General features: G+C 48.3%; 3 protein-coding genes across 3 annotated transcripts; 2 read left to right on the forward strand and 1 right to left on the reverse strand.

Annotated features, from left to right (window-relative positions):
* Positions 1-15,447: 15,447 nt before the first annotated feature.
* Positions 15,448-17,541, forward strand: CCR75_004667 (uncharacterized protein; the record flags this gene model as incomplete). Its single annotated transcript, XM_067962753.1, has 1 exon — positions 15,448-17,541. The coding sequence occupies one exon, from the start codon at positions 15,448-15,450 to the stop codon at positions 17,539-17,541; it is 2,094 nt and encodes a 697-aa protein (XP_067820784.1).
* Positions 17,542-17,726: 185 nt separating this feature from the next.
* CCR75_004668 (uncharacterized protein) lies at positions 17,727-19,439 on the forward strand (the record flags this gene model as incomplete). The annotated part of the gene is made up of 1 exon (XM_067962754.1): positions 17,727-19,439. The coding sequence occupies one exon, from the start codon at positions 17,727-17,729 to the stop codon at positions 19,437-19,439; it is 1,713 nt and encodes a 570-aa protein (XP_067820789.1).
* On the reverse strand, positions 18,758-20,937 carry CCR75_004669 (uncharacterized protein; the record flags this gene model as incomplete). Its single annotated transcript, XM_067962755.1, has 4 exons — positions 18,758-20,120; positions 20,191-20,619; positions 20,683-20,794; positions 20,851-20,937. The coding sequence occupies 4 exons, from the start codon at positions 20,935-20,937 to the stop codon at positions 19,861-19,863; spliced, it is 888 nt and encodes a 295-aa protein (XP_067820788.1). The 3' UTR covers positions 18,758-19,860.
* Between the last annotated feature and the right edge of the window lie 345 nt (positions 20,938-21,282).

Genomic DNA, 21,282 nt, shown 5'->3' on the forward strand with positions numbered 1-21,282 from the left:
GTCCTTCTGTACGTGGTGTTGCGAAAAATTCTCTGGACCACCCCCACAGGATTTTTTCGCAACATTACGCGTAGAGCACGCTTGAACGACGGATCAGAAATTGCGGAAGTCAAGTTTAGCGATTGACGTCGGGTTCTTACGATTTTCGCTCGTAGGATTGTCAGGGTTAGAACGGCTGAAACTTCGGCTGGACCTTTGGAAGCAGCTGATGGTAAGAGACTCGCGCTAAGTGCGCAGTCATCCTCGCTCTCCGACCCCCTTCCAAGGTTGAAGAATCTTGTCGGCTGGAAGTTATTCATCTTGTTCGTCACCACTACCTGAACGATGGTCGACTCACGGTCGGCATCACCATCGGCCTTCCTAAATAAATGGTGATATGTCGTCTCTTGTGGATCGACATAAAATTTCAGACGACCAAAGTAAAATACGAGGCGCGTATTCATATACGGCGGGACGGTGAGCCTATAATCTAGGTCGCTAACGAAACGCGGCAGTACCATCAGGTAATACAGAAACTACCTTTTCAGGTAATTTATATTACTTTGTCTCTCACACTTAGCGTTTATAATTTTAATGATCATGTTGGTCCGCGTATTGTTCTTGCTTGTCATGTGCTCTTGCCATCGCGTCAAGAACTTCTCATGTGATGGCTAATCAACCATCCTCAAAGCATTGAGCATCGCTCACGCGTTTAACATCCAATTCGCCTATGACCCCACCAAAAGGTTGGTCGTAAGACGTAGCTATCACAAACGAAACGCTGCTATCGTCTAGGAGCACATGCATTTCTTGCCGTGACTCCGCACTTCTGTCGTTATTCTCTGCTAAACTGGCAGAGTCATTAGGGCAAGTTTCTGCTGTAGACTGATGCCCTTCGTGTGTCATCGTCACCTCGGCGGAACTGTGTCCCTCGTTCTCAATCGTACCAAGCATAGAGATGAGCCATTGCCACGAAGACTTGGGCTGAGTACAAGCAAGACTGGCATCCGAGGATGGTGCTGTCCGTTATTAACGAACGTATCTCACCAAATCGGACAGCATGGCCAGGTGGCATCATTGCCTACTTTCGAACTCATTCGTTCGACCGAACTCCTTTCTATATCGCTTAGAAAAGAGTAGCTATCACGGGAAACGTGATGCGTATTTCCATTATCATCTAACATGTCCACGTCAGATGATAGAACTGTGGTCCTTGGACTGACTACAAAGTGCTACCAGGTGTAACGGGGCACTGCCTCCTTGTACTGCTTCAGCACAAGTCCACCTTGCACTGCTTCAGTGCAAGTGGTGCCACACGTCACTTCACGTATTCTTGTACATGCAGAGAAAGATTCTCTATGAAACACTTGCTCTAAAAAGAGTTAAAAGTATTTTTTTTTAATATGATTAAGCTCTTCTGTTTCTATCTATTGATACTTACTTAATTATATACTAATACAAAAAAATTAAATATTCTTATCTGCCTCTTTTTTATGCGCGCGTCCAATGCTGACATGATCGCGGTGAAAGTATATATAAAGGCCTATATTTACCAATGAAATAGCTTTACGAATGTTACTATGTAATAAAATATTCCCAAAATATTATCTACCTTTTAGATATATAATTATTAACAACCTTTGAGTGTTACTTTAATGTAACGATACACCTTGTTACAGGTAGGGTGTCTCTCGAAACTTCACGCAATGATCAGTACTAGTGAGTGAAAAGGTGAGGTACATTGATATACTTCTAGGGATCCCTATGGCCGTGTTAGTGTCCTATATACTATGCAGCTCTACAGGAGGCAGATCTCGGTCGATCGTGCTGTCACTGCTGAGCATTCCGGTCCACGAGGGTCCGGAGTGCGAGTGTATGCTCTCGCGTTGTTCGTGTTGGCGTGGCGACGAGCGTGACTTCATTCAGCGCTGTTTGGCGCGTTGTAATCCACTGTCGAACGTCGTTGTTCAGGTGTTCTGCAAGTTCCATGATGATTGGACGTCCGTCCTCTGCAGTCGTCTGCTGAGAGAGAGCCGTGTCCATCGCGATGTTGGCTGCTCGGTCGGCCATCTTGTAATGCTCGCGGTAATGATGCGTCCAGCTGCGGATGCCGAGCCCGTCCGCGCATCGTCTCGCTTTCAGATAGAGTTGTCGCAGTCGAGGCTGTTTCGGTACCCTGTGGCGTTGGTGCTGTCGGATGATCATATTGCTGTCTCCGATCACGTGCAACGGGCTGTAGCGAGCTGCCGCGGCTNTTCTCATTAATTGAATAGACGTCCTTCTGTACGTGGTGTTGCGAAAAATTCTCTGGACCACCCCCACAGGATTTTTTCGCAACATTACGCGTAGAGCACGCTTGAACGACGGATCAGAAATTGCGGAAGTCAAGTTTAGCGATTGACGTCGGGTTCTTACGATTTTCGCTCGTAGGATTGTCAGGGTTAGAACGGCTGAAACTTCGGCTGGACCTTTGGAAGCAGCTGATGGTAAGAGACTCGCGCTAAGTGCGCAGTCATCCTCGCTCTCCGACCCCCTTCCAAGGTTGAAGAATCTTGTCGGCTGGAAGTTATTCATCTTGTTCGTCACCACTACCTGAACGATGGTCGACTCACGGTCGGCATCACCATCGGCCTTCCTAAATAAATGGTGATATGTCGTCTCTTGTGGATCGACATAAAATTTCAGACGACCAAAGTAAAATACGAGGCGCGTATTCATATACGGCGGGACGGTGAGCCTATAATCTAGGTCGCTAACGAAACGCGGCAGTACCATCAGGTAATACAGAAACTACCTTTTCAGGTAATTTATATTACTTTGTCTCTCACACTTAGCGTTTATAATTTTAATGATCATGTTGGTCCGCGTATTGTTCTTGCTTGTCATGTGCTCTTGCCATCGCGTCAAGAACTTCTCATGTGATGGCTAATCAACCATCCTCAAAGCATTGAGCATCGCTCACGCGTTTAACATCCAATTCGCCTATGACCCCACCAAAAGGTTGGTCGTAAGACGTAGCTATCACAAACGAAACGCTGCTATCGTCTAGGAGCACATGCATTTCTTGCCGTGACTCCGCACTTCTGTCGTTATTCTCTGCTAAACTGGCAGAGTCATTAGGGCAAGTTTCTGCTGTAGACTGATGCCCTTCGTGTGTCATCGTCACCTCGGCGGAACTGTGTCCCTCGTTCTCAATCGTACCAAGCATAGAGATGAGCCATTGCCACGAAGACTTGGGCTGAGTACAAGCAAGACTGGCATCCGAGGATGGTGCTGTCCGTTATTAACGAACGTATCTCACCAAATCGGACAGCATGGCCAGGTGGCATCATTGCCTACTTTCGAACTCATTCGTTCGACCGAACTCCTTTCTATATCGCTTAGAAAAGAGTAGCTATCACGGGAAACGTGATGCGTATTTCCATTATCATCTAACATGTCCACGTCAGATGATAGAACTGTGGTCCTTGGACTGACTACAAAGTGCTACCAGGTGTAACGGGGCACTGCCTCCTTGTACTGCTTCAGCACAAGTCCACCTTGCACTGCTTCAGTGCAAGTGGTGCCACACGTCACTTCACGTATTCTTGTACATGCAGAGAAAGATTCTCTATGAAACACTTGCTCTAAAAAGAGTTAAAAGTATTTTTTTTTAATATGATTAAGCTCTTCTGTTTCTATCTATTGATACTTACTTAATTATATACTAATACAAAAAAATTAAATATTCTTATCTGCCTCTTTTTTATGCGCGCGTCCAATGCTGACATGATCGCGGTGAAAGTATATATAAAGGCCTATATTTACCAATGAAATAGCTTTACGAATGTTACTATGTAATAAAATATTCCCAAAATATTATCTACCTTTTAGATATATAATTATTAACAACCTTTGAGTGTTACTTTAATGTAACGATACACCTTGTTACAGGTAGGGTGTCTCTCGAAACTTCACGCAATGATCAGTACTAGTGAGTGAAAAGGTGAGGTACATTGATATACTTCTAGGGATCCCTATGGCCGTGTTAGTGTCCTATATACTATGCAGCTCTACAGGAGGCAGATCTCGGTCGATCGTGCTGTCACTGCTGAGCATTTCGGTCCACGAGGGTTCGGGGTGCGAGTGTATGCTCTCGCGTTGTTCGTGTTGGCGTGGCGACGAGCGTGACTTCATTCAGCGCTGTTTGGCGCGTTGTAATCCACTATCGAACGTCGTTGTTCAGGTGTTCTGCAAGTTCCATGATGATTGGACGTCCGTCCTCTGCAGTCGTCTGCTGAGAGAGAGCCGTGTTTATCGCGATGTTGGCTGCTCGGTCGACCATCTTGTTATGCTCGCGGTAATGATGCGTCCAGCTGCGGATGCCGAGCCCGTCCGCGCATCGTCTCGCTTTCAGATAGAGTTGTCGCAGTCGAGGCTGTTTCGGTACCCTGTGGCGTTGGTGCTGTCGGATGATCATATTGCTGTCTCCGGTCACGTGCAACGGGCTGTAGCGAGCTGCCGCGGCTCGACGTTGTCCGTGGATGAGCCCCCAGTATTCGGCGGTGTTGTTGGTCGTGTCGACTCGCGCATACGACAAGCTGGACGCCCAGCAGATGTATGTGGCGTGCGTGTCGATGTCGAGTCGCACGATGACCGAGCCTGACCCTCCTGGCCCTGGGGTGCCTCTCGATCCTCCATCGAAGAAAAGCAAGAAGACGGAGCGTGACGCGAGTGGTCGTGAACATGTGCGGTCGCGGTCGCGTTCCGACAGCAGGTCCTGAAGGCTGGCCACGAGCACCGCCATCACCCTCCCTCTCGGAGTCCGGTGCGCATCGCTGTCGAAGTCTCGAATGAGGTGTCCGAGAGAACTAAGTCCACCTTGGATAGAGGCGTTAATGACGGCTCTCATCGCGGTCGCTGAGGCGGTCGGCTCGTGTCGCAGTCGGAGTCGTGCACACCAGATGGCATGCAGCGTTGCGACCGCCGTGTGCCGCCAGAGTAGGCTGGCCACTGGGTAGAGCTCGTCGCGCAACGGGTCCTCATCCTCCTCGTCACTCAGAGTGGCACGAACAGCGTTCCAAGCCCGCTCGAGTGTCTCGGGCATCTCGAGGCTGAAACACACACGTGGTGTGTCGTCTATGACGTTCTCGCCGAGTTGTTGCCAGCGCGCACGGAAGTCTGCCCACGCCGTCGCCGCGACTGGACAGTCCCAGAAAAAGTGCTTGACGTTGGTGTGTTCAACGTCGCTGCATGAGGAGTGCGGGCACGTGAGGTTGCTGCTATCGTGGTTCCAGAGGTTGAGCTTGTTTGCCTTGAGCCGGAAAACGGTCTGCGCTGCGTATGGAGAAAGACCGGGAACTCGCTGCGTCTCGGTCCATTTGGTCTGCCGCATTTCATCAAACACAGTCGAGCTACTGCTTGCCTGTCTGGCCAGCGCATCATCGCGTGCCTTCTCTCCCTTCTCTCGACGTCTTCGTGGTACCATCCGCCTGTACAGCTTCCTCCTTGGTCGCCACCGCCCTTCACCACTGTAGAGACTCACGAGCCGCGAGAGTACCGTATGTCCCTGGAACGTGACTGTACTGCCCGGCACGTCTGCCGATGCTTCAAGCTCGCAGTCGCTCATCGATGCCACTGTACGTGGATCGCGTTGCAGTAGAGCGTCCGAGTAGATGATGCTGTCCCCGTTGTCCGTTAGCATCCACGAGTGGTGCTGCTGCAACTCCACATTGACCGGTCTCAGTAACGTCGGTGTGTGCGGACGGTAGAGAAGCTGCAGAAAGTTGATCAAGAGTGTTTCACAAAGGCGCTCCGCTGCCAGTCGAGTTGACGGCCGTGGATCCGGAGACTCGCGCATCTGGAATGTGATCTCGCCTCTCCTGCTCCACGACCACTCGATGACATCTCCGAGCATTCGCCGACAGTCTGTCGCTCGTGCAAAGTCGCCAACTTTAGACAGAGCTCCATGACCGTTGTGTAGCCAGGTCGTGGTATCCAGTGTCGCGTGCCGGAGCCACTCGTCGCAAAAGGCTCCCCTGTGATCCGCCCATCGCCGCAATAGATCCGCCACTCTCGTCATCGTGGTGGCATCGATGCTGTATACCACCTCGCCATCGTGCCACCGCGCATTGCAGAGGCTAGTTCGCATTGCCGCACGGGCGTCCCTCACAAGCCGATGCTCCGCTGCCGAGAGGGTGCCGCCGACCGCACGACTGATGCTCCGGATGCCCACATCGTCGAGCCGTAGAAGTTCGCGTCTTTCGCCGTTGTATCGAACCTCGAGTGTGGATAGACGTCTGCGCCCTGTCCTGCCATTATGATGTCGCCGATGATCCGCCCGGCTCCTGTTGATCCCGACGCCCACCGTCCAACTGCCATTGCCGCCAGGGTGAGAAGCTCCGCTTGAATATTCGGAACTGCAATCCCGCCTTTAAGTACGGGTAGCTCGGCCTGCATCTCGCCCATCCAAGCTCGAACCTGCTTGCCATCTCGTTTGCCCCAGACAAAGCGTTTGACGAGTTGCTGTAGTTGATCGACAGTTGCTGTAGGTGGCCAGACGTGTCTGGCAACAAGGACGATCTTTGGTACAATGGCCGCTGCAGCCAGCGCGGCTCGTTGCCCTACTGTGTTAGTTTTGGCCCGCGCGAGGTACAATCTCGCGTTGATCGAGCTGATACACGCTTCCCAGTTGGCCTTCGTCGCGTCACCAACACTGACTTGAATACCGAGTTACCTGCAGTGCTCGCCGTCGCGCAAGAGCTTCACATCACCAAGAGAGGCGGGATCAACGACGACACAACTGCGGAGAGGAATAGCCATGGACTTGCTGGCGTTGACTCGAAGTTCGGATGCCGTGCCGAACTGTGCGAGGATCTCCAACACCCTGCTGACTTTCTGTGGAGACCGGACGTAGACAGCCGTATCGTCGGCGTACCCACAAATCTTCACATTGATCTGTTTGGATCGGCTACTGAGGACTACACCTTCGAGTTCTGTCGTATTCTCGATCTTCTCGTAGAGTAGCTCTAGTGCCAAGATGAAGAGCAGCGGTGCGAGTGGGCAGCCTTGCCGATTCCGCACGTGACGCCGAGCCAGCTCAACAGGTAGCCGTTCACTAGGAAGCGGCATCTCGTGTTCTCGTGCAGGATTCCCACAAGCCGCACGAAATTGTCGGGGAATCCCAGGCATCGCAGCGCCGCGAAGAGGAAAAGCCGGCTGAGAGAGTCGTACGCTTTCGCGAAGTCGAGTAGCATCGCGAGTCCCTGAGCAAGGTTCTCATCCTCTCTAGCTTCAAATTAAACAGCCGCCCAGTACGCAGCAAAATTCCTGTCGTATTCCGATATGGCGAAACAACGGTCGCAGCGAATTAACTTCGCTGGTTCGCGTTTAGGAGAACTCATGAACGGCAACGTACCCCCCCCCCACTCCTCTTAATTTTTCTTATTTCAGATGGACTAGTGAAGTGGCTCGAGCAGATGCTCGTTTTCACAAGCAGACACCAGTTTCGGTACGGTGACGCGCAGGTCGTCGCCGGTTCTCAAGAGCCGAAAATCTTTGGGTATTCTCCTTATTAGACGAGGATCGAAAGCATATAATTCCACGAGGCGGTAGGCGGTTCCCAGCCGCATCTACCGCTGCAGGCGGATCCCGATACAAGTGGCGATAAGTTAATGTACCACAATAACGGTTCTCTAACCGATGTGTGCCCCATTACACCCTCCCCTTTCAGACTGTTGACACCGAGTGACAACATTCGCTTCATTTCCTCTTTGAGGTTGGAACCTAAACTGCTAACCGTTCGGTTGTGTTTTTCTTTCCTTTGTCTCATGACAATTAAGCGTGAGTCATAGACTCTTAGCACCTTCCTCGACGAGGAAAGAATGGTGGACTTTGAAAGTCACTCTCTATCAGAGGAGGTGGAAAAAAGGGCGGCGTTCGCTCAAGCCTTCTCCTCCGGATTAACGTCGGCGGGCCCCGAATCCGTTCCCAGAACGTGGTGTCGCTGATGTCTTAACTGCATTGAGCAGTACACGGGCCCCGAGTTTAACATCACTACGAATCCGCTCGATGAAGAGCAAGAGCGGATAATTCTCATAGAGGAAAGATCTCGTCGTCGAGCTGCCGAGATAGCGAAAGCTAAAGCTCATAGTGAATATAGATTCACTCCGCTTAGTGTTGACAAGCGTCTCAAAGAGATAGCGGGTCATAGCTTGACCATCTAGATCTCTGGTGACCCGGCGAGGACGCCGGAGGGAATCGCTGCCCGCGACGCTCTTCATGAGCAATACCTTACGCCAACGGTAATGATGCGAAGCGACTATCTGACGCGTTTATGTGATCAAGGTCGTGGGGCTTCGGTGACCTCCATTAGGGAAATTCCGATCGTTTTGTTTCCAAACAAAACTAGGAGTGAAAACGAAGTCTCATTTGAGAACTGGGCTCACCGGGCCCGCAAACTCCGTAATACCTGGAATATCAGAGAGTCTGCGGATAGAGGTGATATTCGTTTGGTACGGAAGCTTCGCTTTGACTTCGTTAAGCTTCAGTCCAAAGGCCACTTACGTTCGGCATTTATGCCACAAAACGAAGAAAGGCCTAGCCGATATTCAGTGCTTCGGTTGACCGTACAACCAAGGATCGAAGCCACACTGAGGCTTTAAATCCACCTAATCCCGCGTTTAGTGGTGGAAATCGTCGTTTGACGCGAATTGACCCTGAGCTTGACGTTCAAAAACGTCACCGGCGTACGGGCAATCTTGCCGAAGAGGTACCTCGAACTCCCAAGAGTTTTCAGAAGAGGATTACCCGGTATTGATCCTCACGACGACGTCGCTTTAAAAGTTTCTCCACATGAAACTGAAGGTTTCGTCGCGCATTAAGCAGCGCGGGAGGGTGCCGAAATTTCGGCGTAAGCATTTGATGCTCTACGACACGAGGTGCAACTTCTTCGTGAGGTCCTTGCTCGGGTTTGGAGCTCTTTTGAGGTGGTTCGGGACTGTTTTTCGACGCTGGAGCGTCAGCAGCCTCGTTCAGAGGACCAGTTGAATATCCTGGTGAGGATGCAACAATCTGCGGCACGACCGCCTGTCTCGGCGCAAGCGCCTTAGTCCACGTGGGAAGGGTCCCGATATGGCTAAAGCAAGCCAACGTAAAACACTGGGTGTGTACGCAACTTGCTGGGAAGGATTAGCGTATAAACTAGGCCCTTCTTGACCACGACCGTAAATGGTCCAATAATGCGCGGGCGCAATTTGGTCTTGAAGACCGCGGTAACCAAGTTGGTAGGTAGATTTTCAGCGTTTATTGTTTTTTCGGTCTCCGACAATATAAGAATTAATACAGCTTCTGCCTCTAGCATCTGCTTGTTCTTTTTGTTTGTCTTGGCTCTCAGCCATCGTATCCCTTACATGTCTCAAGAACACTAAATCGCGTCTCGAGAAACACGCTTACTTGTTTCCGAGCGATAACAGGGCTGATATCAGCAAGCCAATCGGCCAATTCTCCCCCACCAATCCTGAACCACGCAGTGGTATCGTTAATGGAACGCGCGGCTTTATTTAACGCAAACTCCACTACTGGGAGCATTGAGCTCCAGCGCTTTGGTGTCTGAGCATACACGCTGCGTAATACGTCTTCAATGACGCGATTGACACGTTTAGTTTGACCATCGGTCTGCGGATGGTCCGCAGTGGACATATCCAATCTGGTGCCAAGCACTCGAAAAATATTTTTCAGAATTTACCCTTGAAACGGGGATCCCGATCAGAAACAATTGCCACTGGCGAACCATGTTGTCGAAACACGCGATCGATAAACAGCTTAGCTAAACTCTCTCCATCAATGGAATCCGGCACAGCCGCTAAGTGAGCCATTTTGCTCAAACGGTCAACAAAGACCACTATAGCGGAGTTACCGGCTGAATCTTTCGGTAGCCCAAAAAAAATTTATACTATGGACTCCCAGCGTCCGATGGGTACGGGAAGACTCGCCAGTGGCGCAGCAGCATGTGCCGAGAGTTAACCCGTTGGCACGTTTCGCATGTGCGAACATATGTGCTGACCCATTTATAAAGTTTGGACCACCACCAACTCTAGCTGATTGAGCCGTAGGTCTTTTCTCTACCGAGATGACCACCAAGGACGGTATCGTGTGCCTCATAGAGGATCCGGTACTTCAAATCCTCATCATGAGGAACAATGACACGCGGAGGGTCCGCGATGTCTGTGCAATAAAGCAACAGGTCGTTATCGATAAAAATCGATGAAACATTGCACGCAAACGTGCCGGTAATTTAATCTCTGAATCCGAGATCTTTAAAGCTCGTAGCAGAGCTACATACTGTTCATCCTTGGCGTGAGCCGAACGGATTAGTTCAGGAATAGGTGACGAGATAGTCGTTATATGAGAAACCTCATAATCCGGCCTGCGTGATAACGCATCGGCCAAAGCATTTTGCTTGTCGGGTTTATACTTCACCTCGAAGTTGCATTCCGCAAAAAAGAATAGCCATCGGGCCATTATCTGTGTGAGATGGGGCGACTTAGCCGTCGTGCGTAATGACGCGTGATCTGTATAAATCACAAACGGCCTAGAGCCGAGCAGATGAACTCTGAATTTGACGAGAGCATACTTCATAGCAAGTAACTCTTTGTCATGAACTGGTTAGTTCTTTTCCGCAGCTTTAAGCTGTCTAGACTCGAACGCAATAACACGTTTGTGCCCATCAACATCTCTTTGTAACAGAGCACTGCCAATGGTAAAATCTAATGCGTCACAGACGATACTGAAAGGCCAATTTGGGTTTGGCATTGCCAGAATCGGAGCATGGATAAGACTATCCTAATCGGCTCGAAAGGCATTATATTTGGTGCTAGTCCAGCACCATTCTGTATCCCTTTTAAGGAGATTAGATAATGGCCTAGCCATATCAGCATAATTTTCGGTATACTTGTGTAAATAATTGGCGTGACCCAACCACTTACACAAATCCTTTTGGTTTTTAGGAACCAGCCAATCTACTATGCTTTTACCTTAGCGGGATCAGCTCTAACGCCTCGCTTTCCAATGAAGCATCCTAAAAAGGAATTTCGTATGCGCCAAAAATGCATTTAGATGCATTGGCATACAATTTATTTGTGCGCATGCACTCGAGCACTGCTCGCAAATGTTCTAAATGGTTTTCCATATCCGACCGACCCTGCACCGCGCGACTATGGACAAAAATGTCATCGAAATAAGTCCGATTAGGGCGAAACAGTTGCGTCACTAGACGATTAAATGTTGCCGGGGCGTTGGAAAGCCCTTGTGGTATAACCAGCCACTCCCATAACATGCCGCTTGGGGTGCTAACCGCTGTAAGCGGGATATCGCTAGCTTTCATGAGCAATTGGTAGGAACCATCGACGAAGTTAATGCACTGTACATTGTACATCCCACCATATTATTCTGAAGAACATCCTTTCTAGGAATGGGGGTTTGTGCTGGTATAGTGACAGCATCAAGCTTTTTATAAGCATGTACAATGCGCCATTTACCATTTGGCTTTTTGACACAAAATGTCGGTGTCGAATGGGGAGATTTGCTTTCTCGTACCATTCCAGCCTCGTGCTTAGCACGGAAGAAATCGTCAACGACGTCACACTGCTTCTTTGATAGAGGCCATTGTCTTGTGACACAGTATTTGGTTCCCGGAACTAAGTCAATTTCATGATGAACACCTCTATCCGGAGGTAAAACAGAAGGTGGGTTTTTACATACCACATCTCGAAATTCCTTAATTAAGGCATAAAAGGGATCCGTAGGATCTATAATGATCGATGACCCATTTCGCGCACTAAGTGCAGCTTTTGTGTCATCCAGGACAGCTTCGTCTAAAAGTGACGATGAGTTTAACTCAACCATAGGTCGAATGACCACCATTTCAGAGATGTCACCAGCTTTAAAGGCTCGACTGCACTCATCAATAGACATTTCGTCTAGCTCTAAAAGAGCATTTAACGGGGGGATTGCCGCAAGGGTAACTCCCCCTCAATGTTACCGGCTACGCCATTTCCAAGCGTACGGACTTGCTCACTCATATCACTTTGTGAGGGTATACAAGACATGGTGTCTAATTTGACATCCGACAAGGAGTTAGGTTACTCAACTTCCTTCTCCAGCGAACGTTTACGTGTCGATTCACGTGCATTAAGAGGGTTTGACCCAAAATGCTCTGGCGAACCGCCAATAGTGTCACTATTGACACTCAGTATGGTGCCACCTCGGCCGACCACACTCGGTGGACTTAGACGTGCCACTCCACGTATCTCAGTGATATTGCATCCTTGAGGTCCTGGCGAACCGCCAACAGTGTCACTACTGACACTCAGTATGATGCCATCTCGGCCGACCATACTCGGTGGAAGGGTGTCACTCGACGGAGTACGTGCCATTCCACTTATTTTTGCTGAGTCGGCCTGTTTTTAACATAAGAGTTTATTAGCTCAGACATGCCAATATCTAAAACACTGACAGACTCATTCAATGATCCGCGCCAATAGCGCTTTTGTTGCCCAGCAAAGGTGGGTTCATGACTTTCCAAAACTTTGCTAGGAACATTGCGCGTGGCGCCTAAGGTCTTAGACCTCCAATCGATCCATAGCTCATGGTGTTCTAACCAGACCATACCATGGATGAGATCATATCTTGAATCCAAATCAAGGACGAGACAGCGTTCCATACTGTCAAAGTCCAGAAACTTTATACCTAAGTTCAACAGAACTTTGGGAACAGTGACACGAGTTCCAGTCGCTAAGCGAACAGTGATTGTATCATCTTCATGCGCTCTAAGCGCCTCAACGTATTGTTGACTTCCGTCAAGGAAAAGGCGTCGAGCATAATTGCAAGACGCTCCTGAGTCAATTTAAATTGACCACGGCTTATCAAAGCCCTTTACAGTCGCTTGAGTGACTAGCAAGTCAGGCTTGTACTCTCGCCCCGTGCCATTGAGCACCGAGCTAATTGAGGCTAGGTTCTGTTTATTCTCACCTCCTAGAGGTTCAACAGAGCCTAGGTCTTCCCCAGTAGGGCGCCCCGCACCTACTGGGTATCGACGTTTTCCCGCACCGTATCAGATCTCTGGTAAAGGTCGGAGTTGGAGCTCTTTCGAGCTTTACGCGAATTTCGAAGATGGCAGGCAGGGCGTAAATGTTTAGTGCTTCCGCACATATAACATTTACGGATGGTCTTATGCTGTTCCATAGCTTGAAGAGCCTCTTCTCCTTTCTCAACGTGGCTTAAATTCATAAGTTCCGCTCTATTATACGGAATCCATGTGCTCGAAGAGCTTGTTCGGTAGACAGGCGTGCTAACGCGAGCAGACCTAAACTCAAACTCGGTGCGTAGCGCTAGGGCAACTGCCTCTTCGAACGTAGCCGGATGAGATCGGAACAATTCCGTCCGGGCAACGCCCCCATTGAGACCCCCTAATAAAAATGGTCACTACAATTGTTACTTGCACCGGGTCTTGATGCATAGATGCAATGAGAGTTTTCAACTCCAGGACAAAGTCCCCTAGGGTTCTTTTACCCTGTCGAGTCGCTTGGAGCCGTGCTCGCATGCGAAAAGCCGGTCATTGGATGTTTCAGCGAATCCAATGAGGGAAAAGCGTCATTTATGGACGTGCTGAACGATAGTGCCCACTCCATGGCTCTACCTCCAAGTTTGGAAATGATTATAGCCACCTTTTGCCGTTCTGTTAATAACAAGGCGGAATCGATGGACATTTCCATCTGCTTAATCCAAAAAGGGAGATCCTTCCTCTTTTCCCTCAAATGTCTTCACATTTACAGTTAGAAGGCGGGCCCTCGGCTCTGAGTCAGGTACAGAGATGTACCGGGTTGGCATAGATGCCGCTAGATGGTCCTGTACCTGACCGATCAGGGAGGCTTTGTGCTTAGATTGACTTCGAGTGCTACCAGGTGTAGCGGAGCTACCTCGCTCCTAAAGTCAGAAAAAGGCTTTCAGACTCAGAGAGTCACTTAGTTCTCTTGAACTAATGGGTTTAACAACTCAGGGAGTCGTACAAGCTATTTCAGCTAAAGGAATCCTAGTTCAAGGGATTCAGGGGCTCGTAGAACCAAGTGGCAACTAGTGCCCAAGAGGATAAACCTTAGAAAGGCTCCCATCTCTTACAGATCAATGCGCAAGCCTTAGGAAGGCACTTAGCACTTTAAGATCATAAGGGGGAACTGAACTTTATTTAATTATCTAAACCTAAAAACCTTACCCTAGCTAATTAAAATAAAATAGATTTTGGCCGCCAGATTTATATCTGGCCGCGATCACATTTATTACCCATAATAAATGGGACTTTAGTAACGAACTATTTTAAAAATTAGATACAAAGGTATTTTACCCATAAAGTAAATGTACCATAACAACGGTTCTCCAACCGATGTGTGCCCCAATTCACTAAGTGTTCGTTTTTTTGGTCTCTTCGCAGACGACCCATCAGCTTTGCCCCAATTAGGTGGCATGTCGAGCGCCGCGTGATGCCACCCTAGTAGGGCACACACTGGTCGCTTAAAGAGTACTAAAGCGTCGCAATGTATGAGACCCGCTGTCCTTTTCTCCTCCCGTTGACGATCTTACAAAACGTGACTTCATTCTTAAAGGTTGGTATAATGGTATAACGGCTTGAGTGCCTAATGTTACACACCCGATAAGTACACTTATCGGAATGTTATCTGAAGTAATTGACCTGCCACTAGGGTGAGAATCACATAGTGACATTTGTGATACTCATAGGTGCACTCACATTGAAAGGAATGACCTATGGCGTCGTCCGCATTCGGAAAAACACGCTCGCCACGTAGGGATGCACAACTACAGAAATGGCATCTATATATTGGTACAAAAGATGTTAAATTTAATTTTATTAAATATAAATCAGTCTTAGAACTAGTTCCTAGATAACAAGTGCGCGGTAACCGCTTTCGTGACGACACTTGCTTTATAGTACAAGTTTGTTGGGTGAGGTCGCCTTAGGCGCCCACCAACTACCTCACTGCACGTGAGAGAAGGTGGTTAAACCGCTTCCTCGCTGTGTTTACAGGTGTGTGCTTTGTTGTGCGATGCCGCTTTAGAAGCGCCCGCCACCACCTTACGCATACTGATAATCCCGCTTGTTTTTTTTATAACTTTGAACGAAAAATGAATTCACTACAAAAATAGACCAAGGAAACATTTTTTTTTATTATATTTTAGAGGTGCTTACTTTTGCATTTTCACTTGGCATTTAAAGTTGATAAGTCTAAAAAAACAAAAAAAGGGTTTGTTTTTATTATATTTGAGAGGTATTTACACCCTGTTCAATGCTGAGTTCATTGGCCCCCATCTCCCAATCACGGGATCAGAGCAGTCGACGCAATAATGGCCAAGTGTCACCCTGCCGAAAGTAATTAAGTATTTCGCTTTGAACCGCCCAGGTTCACAAGAAATCGCACCATGTTTTGGCTCCGCGAACTCATTAAGATGCAGTCACACCAACCAAGTGAGCGCTACGCTTTGCCCAAACGCACGTGGAACCAACAACTGCAGCACTACGCTCCGATTTTTCGCTGGCTGCCTCACTACAACATTCAGCGCGATCTCAAATACGATCTCGTGGCCGGCGTAACTGTTGCAATGATGCTCATTCCTCAAGAAGTATCCCTTTCGATTATCATGCACGTGCCAGCAAATCACGGGCTCTATACTGCTGCCACGGCCCCATTCGTCTACGCCATCTTTGGCTCGAGTACCGTGCTGTCCGTCTCGAGTGGCTCCGAGGTTTCGTTACTCGTTGGCGCCACGCTCGAGAACATTCAAGACGTTCACGAACGGGTGGCCACGAGTACCTTAATGGCTTTTCTAAGTGGCTGTATTCTACTCGTGGTCCGCATCTTGAATCTGAGTTTAATTGCCGACTTTTTCTCCCGACCAGTCATGGGTGGCTTTATTTCAGCGGGCGGATTTCTCATCATGCTGTCGCAAGTCCCAAATGCTTTGGGGTTTCAGATCCAACCGCAAGAATTTCCTCCGGCCAAAGTTGTCGAGATTTTGCAACATTTAAGCGAGACAAATTTCAATGCTTTAAGTGTCGCTGTGGTCTCGATAATGTACCTTCTTCTTGTCAAAACCATAAAAAAACGTTTTTTTTCCACGTCGAAGGGAATGCAACTCTTTCATGTACTTCCACCTTCTGTGCTAAAAAAAGGCGATCTGGAATCAGATCGGGCAGACCACATATCAAGTCTTGCAGGGCATGGAGTTTCGCTGAATGAAGAACAGGTTACGACGTACCAAGAAGCACAATCGACGCCTCAGGACGAGAACAAATCGCACGTCGATGCGGGCAAGGATGACGTGAGTGGAAACCAGCCGCGTGTGTTGACGCCAAAGCGTACCGTTGTATTTTTGTTTTTTATGCGCACTCTCTGTGATTTGGGACCATTAGTCGTGTGTATCTTTGGGGGTATTGTCGGGTACACTCTCGGCCCATCGCACTTAAGACTGACAGGCGAAATCCCGAGTGGGTTTCCAGCACCAAAAGTGCCATGGTATGGCTTGACGTCTCACCTTGTCGAGACTCACCGCTTCGGGACGATCTTGTACCATTCCCTCACCGTAGCCATCGTGGTCTTTTTGTCCAGTATAGCCATGGCCAAGCGTCTGGCCATTCAGCGGGGCGAAGACATTCGCACGGAACAAGAGCTGACGGGAATTGGCCTTGCTAGTATCGTATGCGGGTTTTTTCAAGCTGTACCTCCCACGGGGGGGATGTCCCGTACTGCTGTGAACATGCAAAATGCCCATACTCAATTATCCTCAATGATCACGTGCTGTCTCGTCGTTCTTGCACTCTACACTCTTACAAATACACTCTATTATCTACCAAGTGCCACGCTCGCGGCAATCATTATTGTCGCAGGATCGACATTAATTGAATTTCAAGAAGCCAAGTGGTTGTATCGAATCAAGCGGGACGAATTTCTCGTGTGGGCAGCCTCTTTCGTACTGACATTGGGCTTGGGTGTGCTCAATGGGTTATTCGCTTCGATACTTTGTTGCCTCTTGGCGCTCATGTGGAAATCCAAGGCTCAAAAAGTGACCGTTCTCGGTCAACTGGACCACGGCCTGTTTGTTGACCGTGAAGAGGTTTCAGATACCGTTTTTCAAAGTGACGTCATTGCCATTCAGGTCGAGAGTTCGCTCTACTTTGGCAATTGTGACCGCGTGGTGCAATCTATTGAGCGCGAGATGGTGCGGCTATCGAAACTCGGTGTAGCTACGCGCGGAGTTGTCTTGGATGCGCGATATATGAATAATATGGATGCCACAACGATTCAAGTTTTGTCGGAGATTCAAGAGAAATTGGCTGTGCGAGGCGTGCGCCTTGCCATTGCGAATGCCAAGAGCCGAATCTATGATCTCCTGGCAGCCACGAATTTACTTGAGCGCATCTTGGCGAGTGACCCGACTATATCTGTGGAACAGGCCGTGGAAATGATGCGCGAATTGCCACGTATTGGTGTACCCGCGGCTAGTTATTCGATTTAATAAAGGCTTCTCGGAATCAAGTGAGTAATGACATTGTGTCGTTAACATCATATTTATGTAACCTACACCAGAAAGACCAATATTTTAAATGAATAATATTCCTTAATAAGACGAGCATAATAGTAATTAATGTAAAACAGTGGAAGACCGCAATCAGCTTAACAGCTCGCTGTCTTCGAATGCGCATGACTAAGAGCTCCTCGGTCGTCGAAGCCAAGCCTTTAAGCGATGAACATGTCGACCGCCAGCTATGGGTCCCGTCGCTTGAAACCGCTTTCTCTCTCCTACTTGTTCCACGCACGATATCGGCCTTGGTGAATCCCATCGCAGACTGTGACGAGACGTACAATTACTGGGAACCTCTCCATTATCTCCTCTACCGCTTTGGATTTCAAACGTGGGAGTACTCTCCAATCTACGCTCTGCGTTCGTACGTGTATCTGTTGCTACACTACATCATCGTGAAGCTCCTGGCATTTGGCTCGATCTATGGACTAGTCGCGGACGAGAAGTTTGTACTCTTCTATGGACTACGAGCTACCTTTGGCCTTTTATCGGCTTATGCAGAAGCGCATTTCTATAATTCGACGATCCAGTGTTTTAATCGTCGTACTGCACGGTATCTCTTGTATGTTCTCGTCTTGAATGCCGGGATCTTTCACGCGAGTACGGCATTTCTACCAAGTTCCTTTACAATGATGCTAGTCTTGCTATTTACAAGTGCGTGGATGGATCGAAAGCACTATCAAGCAATGGTTTTAGGAATCCTCGCAGTGCTTTGTGGCTGGCCTTACGTTGCTGTCCTCTTTCTTCCCTTTGCAGTCGATACGCTTTATACCCGAGGACTTGTTCCGAGTATTCTCGTTGGTGCTGCTATAGGAGGAGCTGTGGCGGCAATGGAATTATGCGTGAACTATTACTACTATCACAAATGGGTCCTCCCAGCGTGGAATCTTGTCGTGTACAATGTACTGAGTTCCGAGACAGATTCAACGCTATACGGCACGGAACCGCTACGTTACTATTTGTTCAATCTCGTGCTACAATTTAACGTGGTGGCTCTCTTGGCGGTGCCTGCAATGCTATTGATCGTCGTATTGCCCACTTCCAATGAAACTTCAAAAACAAAGTTAGTCGCGTATATCTCGCCCATGTACTTGTGGGTGGCCATTCTATTTGTTCAGCCACACAAAGAGGAGCGCTTTCTTGCGCCCGTGTATCCCCTATTCTGTCTAGCTGCTGCCATTACGCTAAGTGCCATGGCAACTTTTAGTAGCCAATTCATTGCTCGTTTTGGTGGTGGCTTAAACGTCTCGAAAGCGGTGATCACGTGCCTCTTGGGTCTTTATGCCGTGTTGTCACTTTCGAGGGTCGTAAGTAACGTCGTGAACTATAGCGCCCCACTTCGTGTGTACCAGCACTTGTCGACCAATGTATTGCCACAACGAGAAACGAGTCGAGATCTTCAAAAAACGCATTCAATACATCTATGCCTGTTGAAAGAATGGCATCGCTTTCCGACGAGTTTCTTTTTACCGTCGAATGCCACACAAGTGGCGTTTGTGAAAACATTGTTCTCGGGGCAACTTCCGAAAGCTTTTGAGTCCCATGAAAACGGGACTTGGACGATTCCTCGTGCCATGAATCACCAAAATCAAGAAGAAATGAGTCGATATGTACCCCTTGCCATGTGTGACTACGTGGTGGACTTGAATTTGCCAAATCAGAAGGAAATCAAGCTATGGGACGAACCAAACACGTGGGAACTCGTGCACTCGGAGTTGTTTCTAGATGCCGCACGATCCAAGTCGCCATATCGATCGTTTTACATTCCACTAATTACACCGCGGTACGTCACGTATGCCGAGTATGCAGTCTACAAGCGCAAAAAGACTTAATTGATTTTTAAGGAAAAGGGTTTTATCGGTGAACGACACAAAACTTATATTGACTTTTGAATGCAAAATGTTTAAAGTTGGCTGGCTTCCCGTTTTAACTCGCTTTTCCCACGTACTATTTGTTTGATTTTCCACAAATATTTGTTACAGCCGAGTAAAAGTATCAAATTGAAACGTTTTCAATTTTAGAACTTACGGAGACTATATTGGACATTTGAGGATACAATCTACATTTTGTGGGAATGATGGTCTCCGTGTTGCGGCTGTGTAACGCCGTCACAATATTTACACAGGCCCTAATTATGCTTCAAATAAGGTACATTCTTCTTTTGTATATAAAATGGTGTGATTGTCCATGGGGGTACATTCGGTGCTTCCGTCGCACCGGCTCTCCTGCAAGTCCGCTGTTTTTCTGGCTTTATCACATCTGCCAAAACTCATTAAATCGAAGCGCTTCGTCTTTGGCAGCTTTCATTGCTGCAAGATGAATCCGATTTCGAATTGTCTTGTATCGCTCTCGTTTCAATCTTCTCCTTGATTCTGTCATATCTATCCTCGTATGCGACACATGGAATGCGATATCCCGTCGCGAATCCATGCTCGAAACGAGTGTTGCCGCACTGTCCTTGCCTTCAATTTGATAAATGCACGAGTCAAAAAAGTCCCGCCAGCCACGTTCATCTAGAATCAATGAGAAACAATACTTCAATTTGTTAAACTATTTCAGACGCAATTACAAAGATTGTCATACCCTTTTCATCGGGAAGGTTTGCAAATACAAGCATAGCTTTTGTATTCAGCCCTGCGCTTTCAGTGGCTTTCAATTGCTGTATTGTGGTATTCGCGTGTGCTTGTTCAGTGCCATTGTGCTTCCGACGTCCCCACATTCGTCGCATTGGATTGCTTGTTCGCAGGTACGGCAGTACCGAGTACACGAGCAATGCAGCAGCTAGTGTTCCTCCGAGAATCGCAGCCGCTTGACTCGTACTTGTCGCGTCTGAGCGCCATGGACACTGCAAAAGATCTGGAGCAATCATAAACGCACCAATCTCTGGAGGACACATATCTTCTGGTCGACTTTGAGTGCTTGCAAGAGGTAGCCACGGAATTTCCAAGTAGATGGGGAACACTTGTGCCTGTTGTGTGTCGACAGCAGGTGGTCGAAGTGACAAGCGATAGACTGCAAAACAGTGTACGAAACATTACAATAACCACACTAAAAAGGAAATGCCACTTGCAGAACCATATTGTGACCGATACAGCTGTGAGACAATATTGACGCCCTTGAGATTGACGGGATGTTGCCGAACGTGCTGCCAAAGGTCGTTACGGGCGTCTGTCGCAGTGCTTTCTTGCTTTAGAAGAGGTTCTTGGTATTATACGACAACAAGAAGATGCTCCTACATGCCACGTGTTTGCTCTCTATTTGAAGATAGAGCTGTGCCATGTCGTCCCGCGTCGCAGGAGCGTGAACGGTGAACGCCACAGCGCTCGCCATGGGAAGTTTGGCACAATTAAACGCATGAAAAGGAAGAAGACGTCACTAATATGGGGGACCACGACTATAGTCCACCTGGGGGTAGGTCTTTGCCATCTTAGTCGTGAAAGAAATGTGCCACACGCACTTTTACGTGAAATGTATGGCACCGGCCGATACTAGCATGGAAGGTGCAGCTTTCGAAATGGCCTCATTTCAGATAGTCTCAGTAGAACATGCACGACCACAGAAGGTCATCAGGCCTTTCTGTAGTGGAAGGTTTCGCGATTGTGGAAGTTGCTTTGTAATAAAGGCGTTTTTTTTTCGATTTCGATTGGTCAAGAGGCAGAATTTGCAATGTGCTTG

This window comes from Bremia lactucae, linkage group LG12 (assembly GCF_004359215.1).
Source record: "Bremia lactucae strain SF5 linkage group LG12, whole genome shotgun sequence".
In the NCBI taxonomy this organism is placed as follows: domain Eukaryota; phylum Oomycota; class Peronosporomycetes; order Peronosporales; family Peronosporaceae; genus Bremia; species Bremia lactucae.